The sequence below is a fragment of the Microtus pennsylvanicus genome, chromosome 3 (assembly GCF_037038515.1).
Source record: "Microtus pennsylvanicus isolate mMicPen1 chromosome 3, mMicPen1.hap1, whole genome shotgun sequence".
In the NCBI taxonomy this organism is placed as follows: Eukaryota; Metazoa; Chordata; class Mammalia; order Rodentia; family Cricetidae; genus Microtus; species Microtus pennsylvanicus.
Window position 1 is genome coordinate 27,291,646 of NC_134581.1, and position 19,691 is coordinate 27,311,336.

Genomic DNA, 19,691 nt, shown 5'->3' on the forward strand with positions numbered 1-19,691 from the left:
AGCAAAACAGCATAAGTTCACTTTAAAAAGTTATCTCTAAAAAATAAAAATACTTACACTTTTTGCCGTCATATCAAAACTGTATTCTATTTAATATTCTGCATAACCATTAAAAACATACAAAAATAAAAACCTTCGTCTTCAATAATTCTTTAAAATATCCTGTTAAAGGGAAAAGAGGGAACAGTAATGTAATAATAGGCGGTATTTATGTCACATTTACTGAGACACATACTTCTAAGTGATTTGTCTAAGTTAATCCTAGGACAGCACTAGAAAAATATGGATCATTTTTACCTCATTCCAGTTAACAACTGGGGTTTAAGGCAGTTAAGTCATACGACAAGTCAGCTCTACTCTCAAGGGACACAGCAGAGTTATACTACATTGCTTTAAATAATACACTGAAAGAAACACCAGGGCTTCATGGAGAAAGGGCTGATTCCAAGGCAAGGCAGAAAAGGTACAAGATAAACCTCGAATATTTTATTGTTCCAAAGGACAAAATGCTCAAACACTGACAGATGTGTCAAAAATACACAAGGACCAACTTAAAGAGCTACAACTACACACTGAAGCCCACCACACTATCCTAATGACAGCAAAACTGTAAACCCAATCAAAACAATTAGAGACGATACAAGGAAATGTAAAGTATTAAAAGAATGGCAACTGATAAATATAATGAATTCTACAGTTGTTGAAACCATCACAACGGAACAGTAAGGGAAGAACCATAACAAAGGGGAACACTAACTACAAGTATGCCACAAGATATGGACATGATATTGAAATACCTCCTTATAAAATGTCTTAATTCAAAATTTCCAGTAAAGAAACCTTACACACACTACTTTAATGATCAAAGTTACCAAATGGCCACCAATAATAAGTTATCATATGTCCTAAGTGCACTGAGATGGATATTTCTGACATATTATTGTCTAGTATGCAAACTTAACCATAAAAACGAAAAAAAAAAACCAGGAATACAAAGTGAAAGATATTCTTCAAAATAGTGGCCTAAACTCCTTAACTCCTCAAAATTGCTAGAACCAAAAGAAAAAAAAAAGCGAAGGAAGCGAAAAACATCGATATTTAGAAAAACTAAAAAATAAAAAAAAAACTAAAAAAATAGAAAAACTTGGGCTGGAGAGGTGGCTCAGAGGTTAAGAGCACTGACTGCTCTTCCAGAGGTCTTGAGTTCAATTCCAGGCAACCACATGGTGACTCACAACCATCTGTAATGAGATCTGGTGCCTTCTACTGGCCTATAGGATATATGTAGGCAGAACACTGTATACATAATAAATAAACAAATCTTTTAAAAAAAATAGGAAAACTCAATTCAGTGAGCACTCTCAAAATAAACACTGGATCAGAAAAACATGATTCCTAAGAAGACCAATAGGGGTAACTGGACAAAATCCACATTCCAGATAATGAGAAAGACAGAGAGAATGGGCATTGTTTTTCTGTCCTTTTTCTCTTTTTTTCTTTCTTTCTTTTCTTTCTTTCTTTCTTTCTTCCTTTCTTTCTTTCTTTCTTTTTTTAAGACAGAGCCTTGCTACAAAGTCCTGGCTAGTCTAGAACTCGGCATGTAGTTCAAATGGCCTCAAATTCATGGCTATCCTCTTGACTCCACCTTCTAAATGCTAAAATTACAGGTATAAGCAACAGGCCCAGATTCCATTGTTGTTTCTGGATATTTGTTAATAAACTATAGGGCCTTTTTGTAAGTGAAATATCACTTATATTAGAAAAATGAAAATAAAAACACCAAAATTCCTTAGGAGGCTAGGGGCCTGACAACAAGGACTAAACTTCAAATTTAAAATGTATGAGAGAAATGAAAATAAAACGTATAAAAATGTTTATAACTGGTAAATCTGGGGAAGGGCATTCAGGAGTTCTCTTCTCTCAGTTCTGCAGCTTTTCTTATTTTTTGTAAGTTTATTTGATCTTAGAAGAGTGGATCTCATATTATTTTTCTTTTAAAATTACTTTGCTAGCCATAGTTGCTCACATCTCTAGTATTATTTACAAGCTGAGGCAAGAGAAATTACAAGTGCAAAGCTACCTTAGGCAACATAGTAACACAGTGATTCAGGCTAACCTAAGCTAAACAGTGAAATTCTAACTCAAAAATAAATAAATAAACATTAAATAAATTATCTTAAAACAGAAGTGGGGTTTATTTTAATATAGATTTTAAAGCACTCAAGTTAAAAGAGAGGCACTCAGAAAGAAAAAAGATACACCTAAGAATGTAGAGGTAGGGGGCTGGAGAGATGGCTCAGAGGTTAAGAGCATCTTCCAAAGGTCCTGAGTTCAATTCCCAGCAACCACATGGTGGCTCACAACCATCTGTATTGGGGTCTGGTGCCCTCTTCTGGCCTGCAGGTGTACACACAGACAGAATATTGTATACATAATAAATAAATAAATATTTTAAAAAATAATGTAGACATGGGAAGATCAATCATTAAAAGCCAGCCTTGGGTGACAGAAAGTTCCAGAGCAGCCTGAGCTACATGAGACCCTTTCTCAAAACCCAACTTGGCCAGAGAGATGGCTGAGAGGGTGTTGAACAATCCTAGATACTTAAGTTTGATCCCAGGAACCAAAGTAAAGTTAGAAGAAGAGAAGTGATTCTACAAGGTTGTACTCTGACCTGCATATGCGTGCTGTGGCATGGGCACCCATACACATCATACACACTACTGACAATAGAAATATTTTTACGATTTTCACATACCCATGCACATACACAGTCTGCATGAACTGGACTCAGTAAGATATAAGAAAAATTTATAAAATAGAAAAGGGCACCTGAGTGCTAGAAATACATTGTAAACATGTATGAAATACTCAAAAACATAAAATATTTAAAACATAAATAACATCATAAACATACACAATAATAACATGAATGGGAGGCTGGAGAGATGGCTCTACAGTGAAGAGTACTGATTGCTCTTTCAGAGGACCCAGGTTCAATTCCCAGCACCCACATAGCAACTCACAACTGTCTATAACTCCAAGATCTAACACCTTCACACAGATATACATGAAGGAAAAATATTAATGCATACCAAAAAAATAAAATAAAAAGTGTTACTCATTAAAAAGAGAAAATCAAATATCAAAAAATTAGATTATGACCTACTAAAATACAATTCTGACAGAAAGTATGATTTGGATTCATTAAGATTTATGAGCTTCCTATATATAGATTCAAGGCAGATAGTATTCCCTATTATTGTTCTCTTCCTTAAGAAGTTGAAGGTGGCAATGTGTGCACCAAAATGTTTGACCATATAACATATGACTTAGTTCTGGCCAACAAGACAAAAGCAATGAAGTGAGCCAGCAGATCTGGCTACAAGGGATCCCTTTTCTCTCCCTCCCTAGCCCAGAGCATGGCTGTGATGGCTACAGCTGCTTTTCCCTATGCATCTACTTCATTTCTGTACTCAATATTCAATACTGTATCTTAGTTCCTAAAAATCAGGCTACTGAATGGCACTGTGCTATTTAAGCAAATAAAGAGAAACTAACAAAAGATTGGAGATGTTGTTCAATAACTAGAGTGTTTACCAAGAGTCTGGGTTAGATCCAGTACCATGTGGGGGAGAGGAACAGTTAAAGAATTAGGAAATGTTTTAACAGAATCTATTTCAGAACACTACAGTAAAAGACTACCAATAAAAATACTGTTTAGCCACATCAATGAAACTGACAGAGCCAAAGATAATTACGTTTCATATTCTCTTGGAATCTATTTACCAGTACTCGGCACAGACTGAAATCTCTAAATGTGGTCTAAATGATAAATGTTTAAAATAGAGCCAAAGGTGCCTAAATGTTTATTAAACAAATTTACCATTATATTTCTGTGCCTCAATTTCTGTTTTCTGCCAAGCATTAAAGGCATATATACTTAATTAAATAAAACAATATATATATAATCACTAAGATACTGCCTAACACAGGATAAACAATGTTGGGGGTGAAGTAATGGACAGTTTTGATTTCCCCCAAAAAGTTATGGTTTCTTCTTCCAAAATAAGCAATGAATAATCTGCATAAAGGAGAAATGAAAATTACAACAGAAACCTCAATTTTCAAACCGAAAAAAAAGTTTTTAATTACAATTAAAAAGGTTGAATATCCTAAATATTTTTAAAAGATAATTTTTAATTTTTAAAGATTCTTTTGTATTGATTAACATAAAAATTACCTGCAATTCTTCAATATGTGACTTTAAACTTTCCAAAATGTCAAGAAGAAAAAGGGACACCAAATATTTTCAGAAGTTGCTATCTTTGGCAATGCTGGTGAGTCTCAGATATAAACCAGCCATGTGTGCTGATGCATGATGTTTATCCAAATTCAACAACTGCACACTCCTTTCTGTTTCCAAGATCTTCTGTTAGTTAAAAACATAAGTCGGATTTCTTCTTCCAGCTTCATGAACACATTATGTCAAGCTCAAAAAGTCAATCTTTCGACCTCACCATCTGTCATGATCTCGTCTCAACTTTCAGACAATGTAACTCCCACAGATGGTCTCAACATGCAAGTCCTTTTACATTCCAATCACAATTTAGAGGTTCCAGCATAAAACCCAAGATGATATACTAACCAAAATACAAAAAAAAAAAACAAGCAATTTCTTGCTTCAAGCAGGATTTGTAAACTTTCTAATAGTGCTAGTAAAAGAAGCTACAAAATTAAAGTTCATCAAAGTAACCAGGCATTACTAATTTTAAAAACATTCTTATGATTCAAAGTTTAAAACATCCAAAATAAGCACTTGGCATGAAACTCAGTGGTAGAACACTGGCCTAGCATGTGGGAGACTCTGGGTTGAATACCTAGCACCACAAAGAAACAAATATAAACAGATGAATTAATGAATAAATAATGAAGTACCAGCCTTACTGGAAGTGTAAATCAGATAAAAAATATGTGCTTAGTTCTTACTGAACCACTGCCCATGTATCTTCCTGATCCAATTTCACTACCTTTAAACAGGGAAAAGGTGTTTTTTAGTTTTTGGTTTTCTTGGTGTCTGAATGTGTAAGTGTATGTACATGAGTGTGTATAAGTACACAAATGTGTTGAAGGAACTGGTCTCTCCTTCCACCATGTGGGACATGGTGGATCAAATTCAAGTTACCAAGCTCAAACTCAGGTCATCAGCTTGGCAGTAAATTCCTTCACATGTCGAGCCACCTCTTCATCACTTTGCTAGTCTTTCACAGTTCTTCATAAATACATCCCCCTATCTCAGGGACTGTGTACACGCTGTTTCTCCTGCCTGAGGGGTTTATCTGGTTAAATTCCTCCAGATCGCATCTCAGATGTCCCTCCTCAAGGAAAACAATCCCCTTTTCTCTGCCAAGATAAGGTTAGAGGCTTCTACTTACTGCTCAGCTACTTTCTCTTTTCATAGATACCTTGAGCTGCCATAATAAATGTATTTATGTGGTCTATCTCTGCCAACTAAAGTGTAAATTCCATTAAGGGCAGGAGCCCTGCTCATTTATTCATTCTACATCCAAAGCCTGTACATGGAAAGAGCTCAGGGAATGTCTGTTAAGTGAAATATATATCAGTATTTTTAAATACATGAAAAGCCTATTCAATATGACTTAGCAGTGGAAAATGAAGACATACATATTTAGCATATACACACATCTGAAATTCTGAATTTTACACATCACAATTATGAGTATCACAGTCTCATCACAATGAACAAAAGGATTTTAGAACTAGCATATCTTTGTATGATAATTTTTTAAAGGTATAATGGAAGATATATTTGTAGTAGAGAACATTTAGCTTCACTGTTTGAGACAGATCCTCAATTTCTTATTTCTAGGCTATCAGGAATTCATTTGGTAGTTCTGGCTGGTCTCAAACTTGTATTAAACCTGTTTCTCCATCTAAGAACTGGGATTTTTACATACATAAACCACCACAACATTCAGCTTAATTTTATTATTGATATAAAAAGAATAGATAAAAATTCATTTTTTAAAAGAAAATGCTAAGGGGCTGGCTTAGATAGAGTAAAAAGCACTGGTTGCCCTTCCAGAGGGCCTGCATTCAATCCCCAGCATCTACATGGTGGCTCACAACAGTCTATAACTCCAATTCCAGGAGATCCAGTCCTCTCTTCCAGCCTCTATGGGTAGAAGTACTCACGTGGTATACAGACATACATACAGGCAAACTGCCTATACACGTTAAATGGATGGATGGATGGATGGATGGATGGATGGATGGATGGATGGATGGGTGGGTGGATGGATGGGTGGGTGGGTGGGTAGTAGGTAGGTAGGGGACAGGGCTAGGGACAAAGTTCAGTGGTAGAATACTTGCCTGGGATGTACAAAGTCCTGAGTTTCAGTGTCAGAGCCACACACCCATTAGGCAAAAAGCATCCCAAGATGGGATAACTCAAGCCACAAAATAAACAGCAGTACTGGATTATAAGATAAACTATGAATATATGTGCATAAATCCATAGTGATAAAAAATAAATGATCTGAATAAATAAATGGAAAATAAAAGACATCTTCTATGCCTGCAATTACTATGACCATATTCATAGTACCTTATCTCTAGAACTCAGCTCTCCCTTTTAATATTTTCACTTGATCTTACTTAGAGGCAAATCATTTGGATGCACACACAGTACAAGGAACTTGCTGATATCCAAGACAAAACTTACGGCCAATGCTACCCATGCGGAAGAAAATGAAACTATCTACACATGGTCTGAAAGAACATATCTTGTGGACTACTAAAAGGATTGGGACAGAAACGTTTTCCCGTACCTCCAGGAGGCTGCCTTTGCTTTCTCTCTCTGAATGAGAATGTGACCTTGCTGATATTATATTGGTTTCAGATGCAGGAAAGCCTGATACTGGTAACTTCTTTTTTTATTTATTTATTTATTTATTAATTATGTATACAATATTCTGTCTGTGTGTATGCCTGCAGGCCAGAAGAGGGCACCAGATATCATTACAGATGGTTGTGAGCCACCATGTGGTTGCTGGGAATTGAACTGAGGACCTTTGGAAGAGCAGGCAGTGCTCCTAACCTCTGAGCCATCTCTCCAGCCCCATACTGGTAAATTCTTTTTTTTTTTTTTTTTTTAATACCTGGAGGGACAGCCGTGGGTGCTGGGAACCGAACTCTTATATTTTTGGTTGTGAGCCTAGCCTTTAACGGCTGAGCCATCCCTCCAGGCCTGGTAAATTCTTAAATGAAAGCAGTATACGTTGTAAATGGCATTCCTTCTAAATAGTATTATAAGTTCTAATGAAACAATATAAGAGACAATTTTTTTTTATTTATTTATTTATTGGTCAGTCAGGGTCTTGTGGTATATTCCTTTAGTGATTGGTTTAATAAAAAAACTGAGTGGTCAACAGTTAGGATAAGGTTAGGCAGGAGAACCAGAAAAAAGGCAGAATCGTGAGTACCAGCCAGAAGAAAAGGAAGCAGGACAAACAAGAGAGGTAAAAATCTTGAAGTAGCACACAGATGAACAGAAATGGGTTAAATTGTAAGAGCTAGTTAATATTAAGTCTGAGCTGTTAGCCAAGCATTTGTAATTAATAAGTCTCTGAGTGGTTATTTGGGAAATAGCTGGCAGAACAGAGCTGATCGTAAGACACAGAAAAACCCACATGGTGGAAGGAGAAAAACCAACTTCCCAAACCTGTCCTCTAATTCACACACACACACACACACACACACACACACACACACACACACACACACACACACAAGCAGGTACACACCCATGCACATCAGTAAGTAAATGTAATAAATAATACACCACCAAGATGGCATAGCAAGAAAAGGTGTTTTCCAGTAGTTCAATCCACAGAATGCACATGGTTCAAGAAGAGAACCAATTTCCCCAAGTTGTCCTCTGCCCCCCACACTTGACCTGACACACACATACACCCATAAAATGAGCACACAAATGCATATGCTCATGCACACACCAAAAAAAAACCCCACAAAACAAAACAATTAATATAATAACCCTATTCTTAATGTTGAAGGTGAAATCAAGGGACTTCACATAAGCTAGAATAACATTCTATCACTGAGCTACACTCTTAACACTTCTTTTTTCTTCCTTTTCTTTAAGATAGGGATCTCTATGTTGCCCTGGCTGTCCTGGAAGTCACAGAGATCCATATGGCTTTGCCTCCCAAGTGCTGAGATTAAAAGTGTGAACCATCACACCCAGAACATACACTGTTTACAAAGAAAAGGATTCAATTATTTTTGTTCACTGCTCCTATTTTAAATCTAGACTTATATAAGCTTTTTCCTCCAATGATCCTACGATGACAAAACCGGGTTATTATAATATTAAAAGAAATAATAATATACCACATGTGTGCACTGGAATGATGGGAAAATGTTATTTTAGCTTTATTAACTCACTTATTAATAAATAAGTTGCTTCTGATTACTGCTACACATCAAACACTGAACAATACAATGATCATTAAATGCCAGATATTAAAGATGCCAAGGGAAATGACAGTCTGTGCCTTCATAGTGCTTACATTATATCTATGAAAACATCTATCTAAAAGTAAACGTCAGAATGAACTACTTAATGACAATTAGTACAACTATTAAAACATATAAAAGATGCATGGAAACATAGACGTTTTATAGAAGATTTGAGTATGAACAAAGCTCCAAAATTAACATAACACATATATGCACCAAGAAACAAACAAACAAAAAAAAAAAATCAGTAAACTGATGGCTGAAAAAAAGGGATAGGATACACTACAGCCAAAGGGTTAACAACATGGGATGGGGAGGAGCTAGAGGAAAAACAACATATAGAAAGCTCTAGGAAGTCTGTTCTTACAACAAAGGGGGAGGTGCTAAGAGATGTCTCTTTTCAGATTAGCGGAAGCAGATAAAAGATTTTAGATAAACAGCTACAATATCTGAACCAGAAATTTAGGTCTCCAAAAGTTGAAAATTTATTTGCATCTGAATTCTTTAAAATTTTGCTATGTTTATGTATATAATTACTTGGTGTATGTGGGACATAGGATGGGATGCATGTTCCACAGTCCATGTGTGGAGGTCAGAAAACAACCTTCTAGGGCTGGAGAGATGGCTCAGAGGTTAAGAGCACTGGCTATTCTTCCAGAGTTCCCGAGTTCAATTCCCAACAACCACATGGTAGCTCACAACCATCTATAATGAGATCTGGCGCCCTCTTCTGGCCTGCAGGGATACATGCAGACAGAACACTGTATACATAATAAATAAAGCTTAGGAAGGAAGGAAGGAAGGAAGGAAGGAAGGAAGGAAGGAAGGAAGGAAGGAAGGAAGGAAGGAAGGAACGAAGGAAGGAACGAAGGAAGGAAGGAAGGAAGGAAGGAAGGAAGGAAGGAACGAAGGAAGGAACGAAGGAAGGAACGAAGGAAGGAACGAAGGAAGGAACGAAGGAAGGAACGAAGGAAGGGAGGAACGAAGGAAGGGAGGAACGAAGGAAGGAACGAAGGAAGGAACGAAGGAAGGAACGAAGGAAAAGGAAAGGAGAAAACAATATTTTATGAGTCAGTTTTTTCCTTCTGTTATATAGGTCCCAGAAATCAACTCAGGTCATCAGGCAGCCAGTGCCTTTCCCTACAAAGCAATCCTGCTGGCTCTGCATTCTACTTCCTTTAAACACAGCTATATCAATTGTATTTGAGTTTCTGTTATTTTTATTTGGAGACAGAATATTGCTATATGAAATTCTTCAATCTTTCTGCCTCCAACCTCCATGGCTGTATCTCCCAAGGCTGAGATTACAGTAGGTACATCATACTCAGTTATTTTCTTATTCATTTTTGCCTTCTGACGACAACAACAACAAAAGACAGTGTCACATGGAACCCAGACTGACTTTATGCAGATAAAGTTTAAACCAAGCTTTAAACTCCTAATCCCCGTCTCCCAGCTGGGACTATAGGTATGTGTCATCAGTGCTAAAGACATATATTAGGCAAGATACTATCAACTGATCTACATCCCCAGCTCAAACAAAGCAATTAGTGTAACTAGTCACTTCACACTAAAGGGAAACTGGACGCCCTTATACTTCACCATATAAATTCCCTAAAGTAAATTCCTCTCTTAATCCCTGGCACAGTTGGATTATTAATATATTGCTAAAACCTTAATGATATTTGTATTCAGATACATATAATTTTAACAGAGTATCAATATTTTTAATTAATGATAATAAAAGCTTGCAAGTAACATTTAAAAAGTTGACAATATGTAAAATAAAATCACATATCAAAATCTCGTCAAACCTAACAGAGCTGGGCATAGTTGGCAGATGCCTTTAGTACTCAGGAAGCAGATAGATCTCTTGGAGTTTGAGGCCATATGAGTTCCAGTCTGCCAGTCAGGGCTCTACAGTGAAACACTGAGGGAGGGAGCTGCCAACCTGGACACATATCAACTCAACATACAACAAAGAAATATCAGTATCCATAAAGCCAGAAGTGCGTGGAATGAAATATGTCAAACTGTGAAATAAGAACGCTATACCGACCTGGGCGGTGTTACTGCACACCTTTAATCCCAGCACTTGAGAGGCAGAGGCAGGTCTTTAAGAGTTCAAGGCCAGCCTGGACTACACAGTGAGTTCCAGGACAGTCAGGGCTACACAGAGAAACCAGGACTGCATGAAGCTCTTGATGAAATACTTTACAGGGAGGAAGAAGAAACAGTCTCTTTCATGTGAATACATTAGAGTATAAGCTCCATTAAAATAAAAAAAAAGATAACTAAGATTCAGCAAACAAAAGAAACAGACAAATAGTTAAGTAAAATATTGTTTTACTTAAAGAAAGTTAGCTAGACAGGAGGTGGTGGCACACACCTTTAATCCCAACACTGGGAGGCAGAGGCAGGTGGATCTCTGAGTTCCATGCCAGCCTGATCTACAGAGTGAATTCCAGGACAGTCAGGATTACAGACAAACCCTGTCTCAAAAAACAAAACAAACAAACAAACAAAAAAAAAAAAAGCAAATAAAAGCACCTAATGTCAACTTCTAGCCTACACAATGTATATATGGGTACTTTTAAAAACTCAGACAAACTGGGGTTAAACCTGAAGGTCAGAATAACAAAACAGCCAGACACTGGCTCTTCCTTCTACCTCAGTTCGAAATGGCAGTCCTGTCTCCAGGAATCTCAGAATGGGACTGAAACTGAAAGCTGACTCTTCCGTTTTATATTCCTCTCTAAACTCTGGGGTTAAGGGCATGCGTGCAACACTATTGCCTGGTTTCTATGGCAAACTAGTGCGGCTACTGGGATTAAAAATGTGTGTCATTGGCCAGCCTGGTCTATAGGGCTGGCCAGTGTGGTTGTTTAACTTTTCTGATCCTCAGGCAAGCTTTATTTATTAAAATACAAATGAAATGCCACTATAGGTAGGCACACATGAACACATACATATATACACTGAGCATGCATGTGTGCATACAAACATGCACACATACATACACACACACACCTAAAAATAGTATGAAGTTAAAGGACATTTGCAAATCATGTATCTGACAAAGAATTAATTTGCAGATAAACAAAAAAAATATTAAAACTATATCATAAGCCGGGCGGTGGTGGCGCACGCCTTTAATCCCAGCACTCGGGAGGCAGAGACAGGCGGATCTTTGTGAGTTCGAGGCCAGCCTAGTCTACAAGAGCTAGTTCCAGGACAGGCTCCGTATCTACAGAGAAACCCTGTCTCGAAAACAAACAACAACAACAAAAAAAATAATAAAAAAAATAAAACTATATCATGAGGGGCTGGAGAGATGGCTCAGAGGTTAAGAGCATTGCCTCCTCTTCCAAAGGTCCTGAGTTCAATTCCCAGCGGCTCACAACCATCTGTAATGGGATCTGGTGCCCTCTTCTGGCCTGTAGCATACACACAGACAGAATATTGTATACATAATAAATAAATAAATATTTAAAAAAAAAACTATATCATGATACAAAAACTCTGTTAGCCGGGCGGTGGTGGCACACGCCTTTAATCCCAGCACTCAGGTGGCAGAGGCAGGCGGATCTCTGTGAGTTCGAGGCCAGCCTGGTCTACAAGAGCTAGTGCCAGGACAGGCTCCAAAGCTACAGAGAAACCCCACTAGCTCCAGGACAGGCTCCAAAGCTACAGAGAAACCCTGTCTCGCAAAACTAAAAAAAAACAAACAAACAAACAAACAAAAAAAAACTCTGTTAATTTTAAAATGGGAAAAGGATATTTGTGGCCCCAGTTACCAGTGGGAGGCTGAGATGAAAGGATCACTTTAACCTACAAATTAGTGACTAGCCTAGGCAATTACAGCAAGATCCTCCACCTATGGGGAGGAAAAGAGAATACAAAGGACTTCCAAAGAAAAATATAGTGCTGGGGAGATGGTTCACAGGTTAAGAGCACTGGCTACTCTACCAGAAATCCTAAATTCAATTCCCAGCAACCACACGCTGGCTCACAAACATCTATAATGAGATCTGGTGCCCTCTTCTAGTGAGTAGGCATACATGCAGACAGAACATTGTGTGTGTGTGTGATATATAAAGGGCCAATAAGAACATGAAAATGGTGGGGGGGGAAGGATGTGAAACTATGGTTGATACATAAAATGAATAAAAAATTTAAAATAGGGGCTGGAGAGATGGCTCAGAGGTTAAGAACATTGCCTGCTCTTCCAAACGTCCTGAGTTCAATTCCCAGCAACTACATGGTGGCTCACAACCATCTGTAATGGGGTCTGGTGCCCTCTTCTGGCTGGCAGGCATACACACAGGATATTGTATACATGATAAATAAATAAATAAATATTAAAAAAATTTTAAATAAAAACTAAAGAACCAAAATGAACACATATACACACAAAGAAAAAAAGAAAAAAAAAACATGAAAAATGCTCACTATCACTAAAAAAAAATACAAACCAAATCCACAATGAGATACCAGTTCATACCCAACAGAAACAAAGCTTGGCATGCCCCTGTGTGCATGTGCACACACAGGAAATGTCAAGTATTTGCAAGGAGCTGTGTGTACTGCTGGTGGAAATATATATAGTTATGGTGAAAAAACAGTACGGTGGTTGCTCAAAAACTAAAAACTACTAAAGTTAGCAGTGTTGCTCCGTGGTACAGCGTTTACCTAATATGCAAGAAGCCCCAGAAACAACACCCAACACTCCAAAAACAAAATACCCACCAACCTAATCATGTGATGCAGTAATAATTCCACATCTGGTACATACCCAAAAGAACTAAAAGTGAAGTCACAAACAAGTCTTTGTCCTGGGGACAGGGTCTCACAGTGCAGTCCTCGGTAGGTAGCCTGGAACTCGATCTGTAGACTAGACTGACCCTGATCTTTTGATGATCTACCTGCCTCTGACCCCCAAGTACTACAATTACAGGAGTTACCATGTCCTGATTTAAAAATATATTTACACGTTCATGTCCATAGTAGCACTAGTCACAATAGTTAAGATGTAGGAAAAAAAGCTAAGAATCTATTGAAGGATGAATTTATAATCAAGGAGCATATAAATGTCATAGTGCATTAAAAAAGGAGAGCTTCAAAAAGAAATGAAATTCTCATATATTCTGTAACACTGATGAAGCCTAAAGGCATTATCACTAGTGAGATAAACCTGACACTAAGAGATAAGCGCTTTATGTCATGCATGAGGTAACTAGAGAAGCTGACTTTATAAAATAAAATGGTGGCTGGAGGCATTAGGGCAAATGAACTAGAAAACTACTATTTAGCAGATATAGAATTTCAATGATGCAAGATAAAAGAAGTTCTGGAGATGGCTGTACAATGGCATGAATGTACTTGAAAGCACTAAACTGTGTTTTTTGTTCTTGTTTATTTTGTTGTTTTTTTGGGGGATTGGGACAAGGTTTCTACACAGCCTTGACTGTCCGGGAACTCACTCTGTAGATCAGGCTGTCCTCAAACTCAGGGATCAGTCTACCTTTGCCTCCCGAGTGCTGGAATCAAAAGCCACCACTGCCTGGCTAAGCCATGCTCTTAAAAATAGTTGAGATATACTGGGTAGTGGTGATACATGTCTTTGACCCTGTAAAGTGATGGCCTAGCATGGGAAAAGCCCTGGGTTTGGTCCCTGGTATGGGGGCAGTTGAGTGGACCTTGGACCAAAAAGGCAGACAGAGAGAAAAACAAATTATCTACAAAGGAGTGACAATTACACTGCACAAGATCTCTCAACAACACTAGAAACAAAGTGATATCCTCAAGGTACTCAGGAAGGATAATATCAAAACAGACTATCAATTAGTTTTCTTTTTTCTTTTGGTTTTTCAAGACATGGTTTCTCTGTAGCCTTTGGTGCCTGTCCTGGAACTAGGTCTCGTAGACCAGACTGACTTCAAATTCACAGAGATCTGCCTGCCTCTGTTCCCAAGTGCTGGGATTAAAGGAATGCATCACCACCTGGCTCAAATTAGTTTTCAAAATGCAGGTAGGGAGCCGGAGCAGCAGTATTTGCTGATTTGCTGCTCTTGCAAGAGGACCTGGGTTTGATTCATAGCACCCACATCAGGTAGCTTACAACTGCCTCTATCTCCAGTTCCAGATCTGATGCCCTCTTCAGGCACCTGCACACATGGGTCACACAAACACTGATAATATATATATATATATATATATATATATATATATATATATATATATATATATATATATAGAGAGAGAGAGAGAGAGAGAGAGAGAGAGAGAGAGAAGGGGATATAAAGATATTTTCAAATAGTTGACTTTCAAAGCCAAGTGTGGTGGTGCACAAGTGTAATCCCAGCATGTGGGAAATAGAATAGACAGGAAAATCGAACATTCAAGGCTATTCTCAGCCATAAAGTGAGCTTAAGGCTAGCCTGAATAGCATGAGACTGGGTCTTTAAAAAAAAAAAAGTTGACTTTCAATAGACATTCAATACAGATCTACTAACAGCCAGGTATAGTGACACACACAGGCAACTCCAGGAGTCAGACAACAGAAGCAGGAAAATCAGGAACTCAAGACCAACCTCAACTATTTATCAAGCTCAAGGCCAGCCTAGACTACAAGAGACCTTCCACAATATGTGCTTCTGAAAAATACAAACTACTCAAATTTCACAGCAAAATCAAGATCAGGGAACCACTAAAATAAAAAAGATATGAGTATAATATAAGTATATGTAAGCATTCAGTTCTATGGGTGGTGTACTAATTTCAGAAGATAATGCAAGAGGAGAAAGGAAGAAACCAGAAGGAAACATAGCCTGAGCAACTATAACAAGAAGGGAGACTTTGAACAGCACTTAAAATTTCTAAGTCATACATGATTCAGGAAGTACTGAAGGCTTTAATTTATAAACTTTCTTTTTAACACATGGAGAAGTCAGAGGACAGTTTTCAAGGAGTCAGTTCTCTCCCTCCACCACATGGGTCCTGAAGATCAAACGCAGGTCATCAGGCTTGGTGGTAAGCACTTTTACCTGCTGAGCATCTCACTGGCACAAGAAGTACTGTTTCAAATTACAGCGCTCACTAAAAAGTTAGGCCACTACAAATATATGTGTGTGTTATATGTTATATATATATAATGTATATAATCATAAAAAAGTAGATGGGGGCTGGAGAGATGGCTCAGTGGTTAAGTGGTTAACCTCTGCTCCTTCAGAGGACCCAAGATCAAACAATCATCTGTAACTCCAGTTCCAGAGGACCCAACACTCGCTTCTGATATTCTTGAAAGCCAGGTATGAATACGGTATATATACATACATCCAGACAAAAGACTCACACACATAAAGTAAATAAAACTGGGCAGTGGTAGTGCATGCCTTTAATCCCAATACTTGGGAGGCAGAGATAGGCAGATCTCTGTGCGTTTGAGACCAGCCTGATTTACATAGAGTTTCAGGACAGTCAGTGTAGGAGGTGCAGCTCAGAGCAGGAATTGGAGAAGCCAGAATTGTTAAGCACAAAGGCCTATTTTCTACCAGGGAAGGCTGGAGTGGCTGTTGTCTAACAACCTGATGATCCTTTGCTATTCTATTAGGAGCCACTCTACACCTGAATCCCAAATCCTGAGCATTGTTTAAGCCCTATTTCTGAGCTTTGTCTCAGTGAATAAAACCATCTTTATGAAAGAGGTCCTGTGTACTTCACATCCTCCATCAATAGAACCCATTCTTATGCTTATGACAAATCCTTCCTCCCTGGGCTCTTACACTCAATACAACTCATTATTATTGTAAAGACCTCCAGAGCTTTGCTACTTTGCAAGGAAGTTTTGATGCAGCCATCCCTGAAGCTTAGCTGTGATAATAGTCACACAGAGACTGTTTTCCAAATTTTTACTGAGTTTAAATGTGTAAGGAAAATGAGAGGTCAGACTCTGGAAGTTTTGACCCAGCACATGCTAAAGTGATGCTGACCCGTGTTTCATTCTTCACCAGCTCCGATCATTTCCCTGTTGGCCATGACACTTTCAGGGACACCAAACAGCCAGGACTACATAGAGACTCTATTTCAAAAAAACCAAATATAAATCAAGCAGTAGTAGCGCATGCCTTTAATCCCAGCACCCAGGAAGCAGAGACAGGCAGATCTCTGTCAGTTCGAGGCCAGCCTGGTCTACAGAGCGAGTTCCAGGACAGACTCCAAAAGCTACAGAGAAACAAAATAATAAAACAAAATATACACATATATAATGGTGGAATATATATATATATATATATATGCATATATATATATAGTGGAAAAGTGAATGAAATTCGAACAAAGTCTACAGTATATTTAATATATTGTGCTTCCTAGGCACAGTAGCAAATGCCTATAATTGCAGCACTTGGGAGATGAAAAAGGACCAGGAGTTCAAGGTCCTTCAGCAGACGACCTGTGCCCAATGCCCAACACCCACATGGCAATTCCCAACCACCTGTAACATCAGTTTCAGGGGACCTGAAACCTTCCTGTGGCTGTGAACCCCAGACATGCACATGATGTACATGCACAGATGCAAATAAAACACCCATACCCAAAATAAACAGAAAATGTAAAAAGAAATTTTTTACACTGCAAAAAACATTGTCAAGAGAATGAAATGACAGCCAGCAATGGCGCCCACCTTTAATCGCAAGGCAGAGGCAGGAGATCTCTCAGTTAGAGAACAGCCTGGGGCTACATAGGGAAACCCTGTCTCAAAAAAAAAAAGAGGTGGTGGGGGTGGACCATACACTAAAAGATATACAAAAGTTAGGATAAAGGATTATTATTTAAAGAAAAAAAAGAGTCAGGCATGATGGCAAACATCTTTAATGCCACCACAAGGGAGGCAAGGGAGGTAGGGTGGAGGGAGGCCTCTGTGAGTTCAAAGCCAGACTGGTCTACCTTGCAAGTTCCAGGTCAGTCAAGGACATAATAAAGCAAGTCTTGAAAAAAAGACTTGACTCTAGGGTCATAGACTATGAAGCCCTAGGGTCTCACTGTGTAGCCCAAGCTGGCCTGGACCTTCCTATATAGAACAGCCAGCATATTAAATTTTCTTTGACTAGTGGCACAATGGGCTTTGTTTATATGAACATCTTCACCAATATATTACTAAGATGCAAGACTACAATGGACTAATCACTAGGTATTAGTAATTTTTTATTGCCATTATATCCTTATAATATATAATATACACTGTTATGTATGCTACTAGCTGAAACACTATGCTACACTAATGTAAAACTTAATATTGGAGCTAGTGAGATACAGTCACATCAAAGCATGAAGATTTGACTTAGGATCTACCACCTACATAAAAAAGCCAGGTGCAGAAGCACTCATCTGTAACCCCAGCACTGGCAGGGGAAGGAGTGCAATAGATGGATGCCTGGGGCTTACTGCATACATACATATGAACACACATATGCACAACATACACAAAACTGTTAATATCATTGGAAATAGAACAATGACTATAACAAAAAACTTTATATTATTTTCGTAACTTTCCTATGACCTAAAATAGTTCCAAGTCAAACATTTGGGCAGGGGGATATGGCTCAGTTGGAGTGCTTGCTTAAAAGCTCTCATGTGAATCCCTAGCACAACACACAAACCAAATAGGTGTAGTGGTGTATGCCTGTAATCCCGGCACTCAGGAGGGGTTGGTTGGTAGGATCAGAAGTTCAAAGTCCTCCTCAGCTATTCAGTGAGTTCAAGATCAACTTTAAATCTTGTCTCGAAAGAAAGAAAGGAAGGAAGGAAGGAAGGAAGGAAGGAAGGAAGGAAGGAAGGAAGGAAGGAAGGAAGAAAGAATTATTGAGGCTGGAGAGATGGCTCAGTGGTTAGGGGTTTCCTGTTCTTTCAAAGAATCCGAATTTGATTCCCAGAACCCATACCAAGTGTCTCTGATCTGGCTGGGCAGTGTGGGACACACCTTTATTCCCAGCACTCCGCAAGGCAGAGGTGGGCGAATTGCTGAGTTTGAGGCCAGTCTGGACTATAAAAGCAAGTTCCAGAACAGCCGGTGCTGTTACACAGAGAAACCCTATCTTGAAAACCAAAAAAATGGTGTCTTGGAACTGCCTATAACTTCAACTCCAAAAGATTCTATACCTTCGTTTGGCCTCTTGAGGATACCCACACACATATTGCACACACTCACATATATATAAATAAAAATATTTTCAGATAGATGGATGGATAGATAGATAGATAGATAGATAGATAGATAGATAGATAGATAGATAGATAGATAGATAGATAGATAGGTAGGTAGATAGGTAGGTAGATAGATAGATATGGTGGAGGGGGGAGGGAGAGGGAGGGAAGGAGAGAGAGAGAAGGAAAGGGAGAGAGAAGAGAGAAAGAGGTCAGAACAAAAATTTTATCAGTCCATAAGTCAGCAGTCACCCTGGGGAAGAAAAGGCTCAAGACTAGAAAGAGGTACTACTACCAGGGCACCACTATCTTTCTGGTCTGAGACTGGCAGATATAGTTAGTGAAAATTCACTAAATGATTATTATATGTGCAATTTTTTAATCTATCACATTTCCCCAAAAGTATTTTTTTTAACTATTTACTTTTATTTTGTGTACTGGTATTTTGCCTGCTTGTGTGTAGTGTCAGCAGAGACAAGAAGAGGGCACCAATTCCTAACTAGAGCTGTTAGCCACTGTATTGGTGCTAGGACTCAAACCCTGATCCTCTGAAAGAGCACAAGTGCTTTGTTACCACTAACAATCTTTTCAGCTCATTAATTTTTATTTATTTGATTTTTTGATAGTTTTCCAGACAGGGTTTCTCTGTAGCTTTGGAGCCTGTCCTGGCACTAGCTCTTGTACACCAGGCTGTCCTCAAACTCAGAGATCCACTGCCTCTGCCTCTAGAGTGCTGAAATTAAAGGCGTGCAACACCATCGCTAAGTGCCCATTAATTTTTTTTTCTTTTTCTTTTTTCTTTTTTTTTTTTTTTTTGGTTTTTCAAGACAGGGTTTCTCTGTAGCTTTGGTGTCTGTCCCAGAACTAGCTCTTGTAGACCAGGCTGGCCTCAAACTCAGTGCTGGGATTAAAGGCATGTACCA

General features: G+C 38.4%; 1 protein-coding gene across 15 annotated transcripts in view; it reads right to left on the reverse strand.

The window, feature by feature from the left end:
• Positions 1 to 19,691, reverse strand: part of Tfdp2 (transcription factor Dp-2) — a 118,813-nt gene that overhangs the window by 91,200 nt on the left and 7,922 nt on the right. For 5 of the 15 annotated variants that reach the window (XM_075964945.1, XM_075964949.1, XM_075964947.1 and 2 more), the window contains one exon: positions 58 to 162. The exons of the other annotated variants lie outside the window; for them this stretch is intronic. In XM_075964945.1, coding sequence (XP_075821060.1) covers positions 58 to 72 — 15 coding nt within the window. In that variant the 5' untranslated portion in view covers positions 73 to 162. The remainder of the gene's footprint in view (positions 1 to 57; positions 163 to 19,691) is intronic. 15 annotated transcript variants of the gene reach the window in all.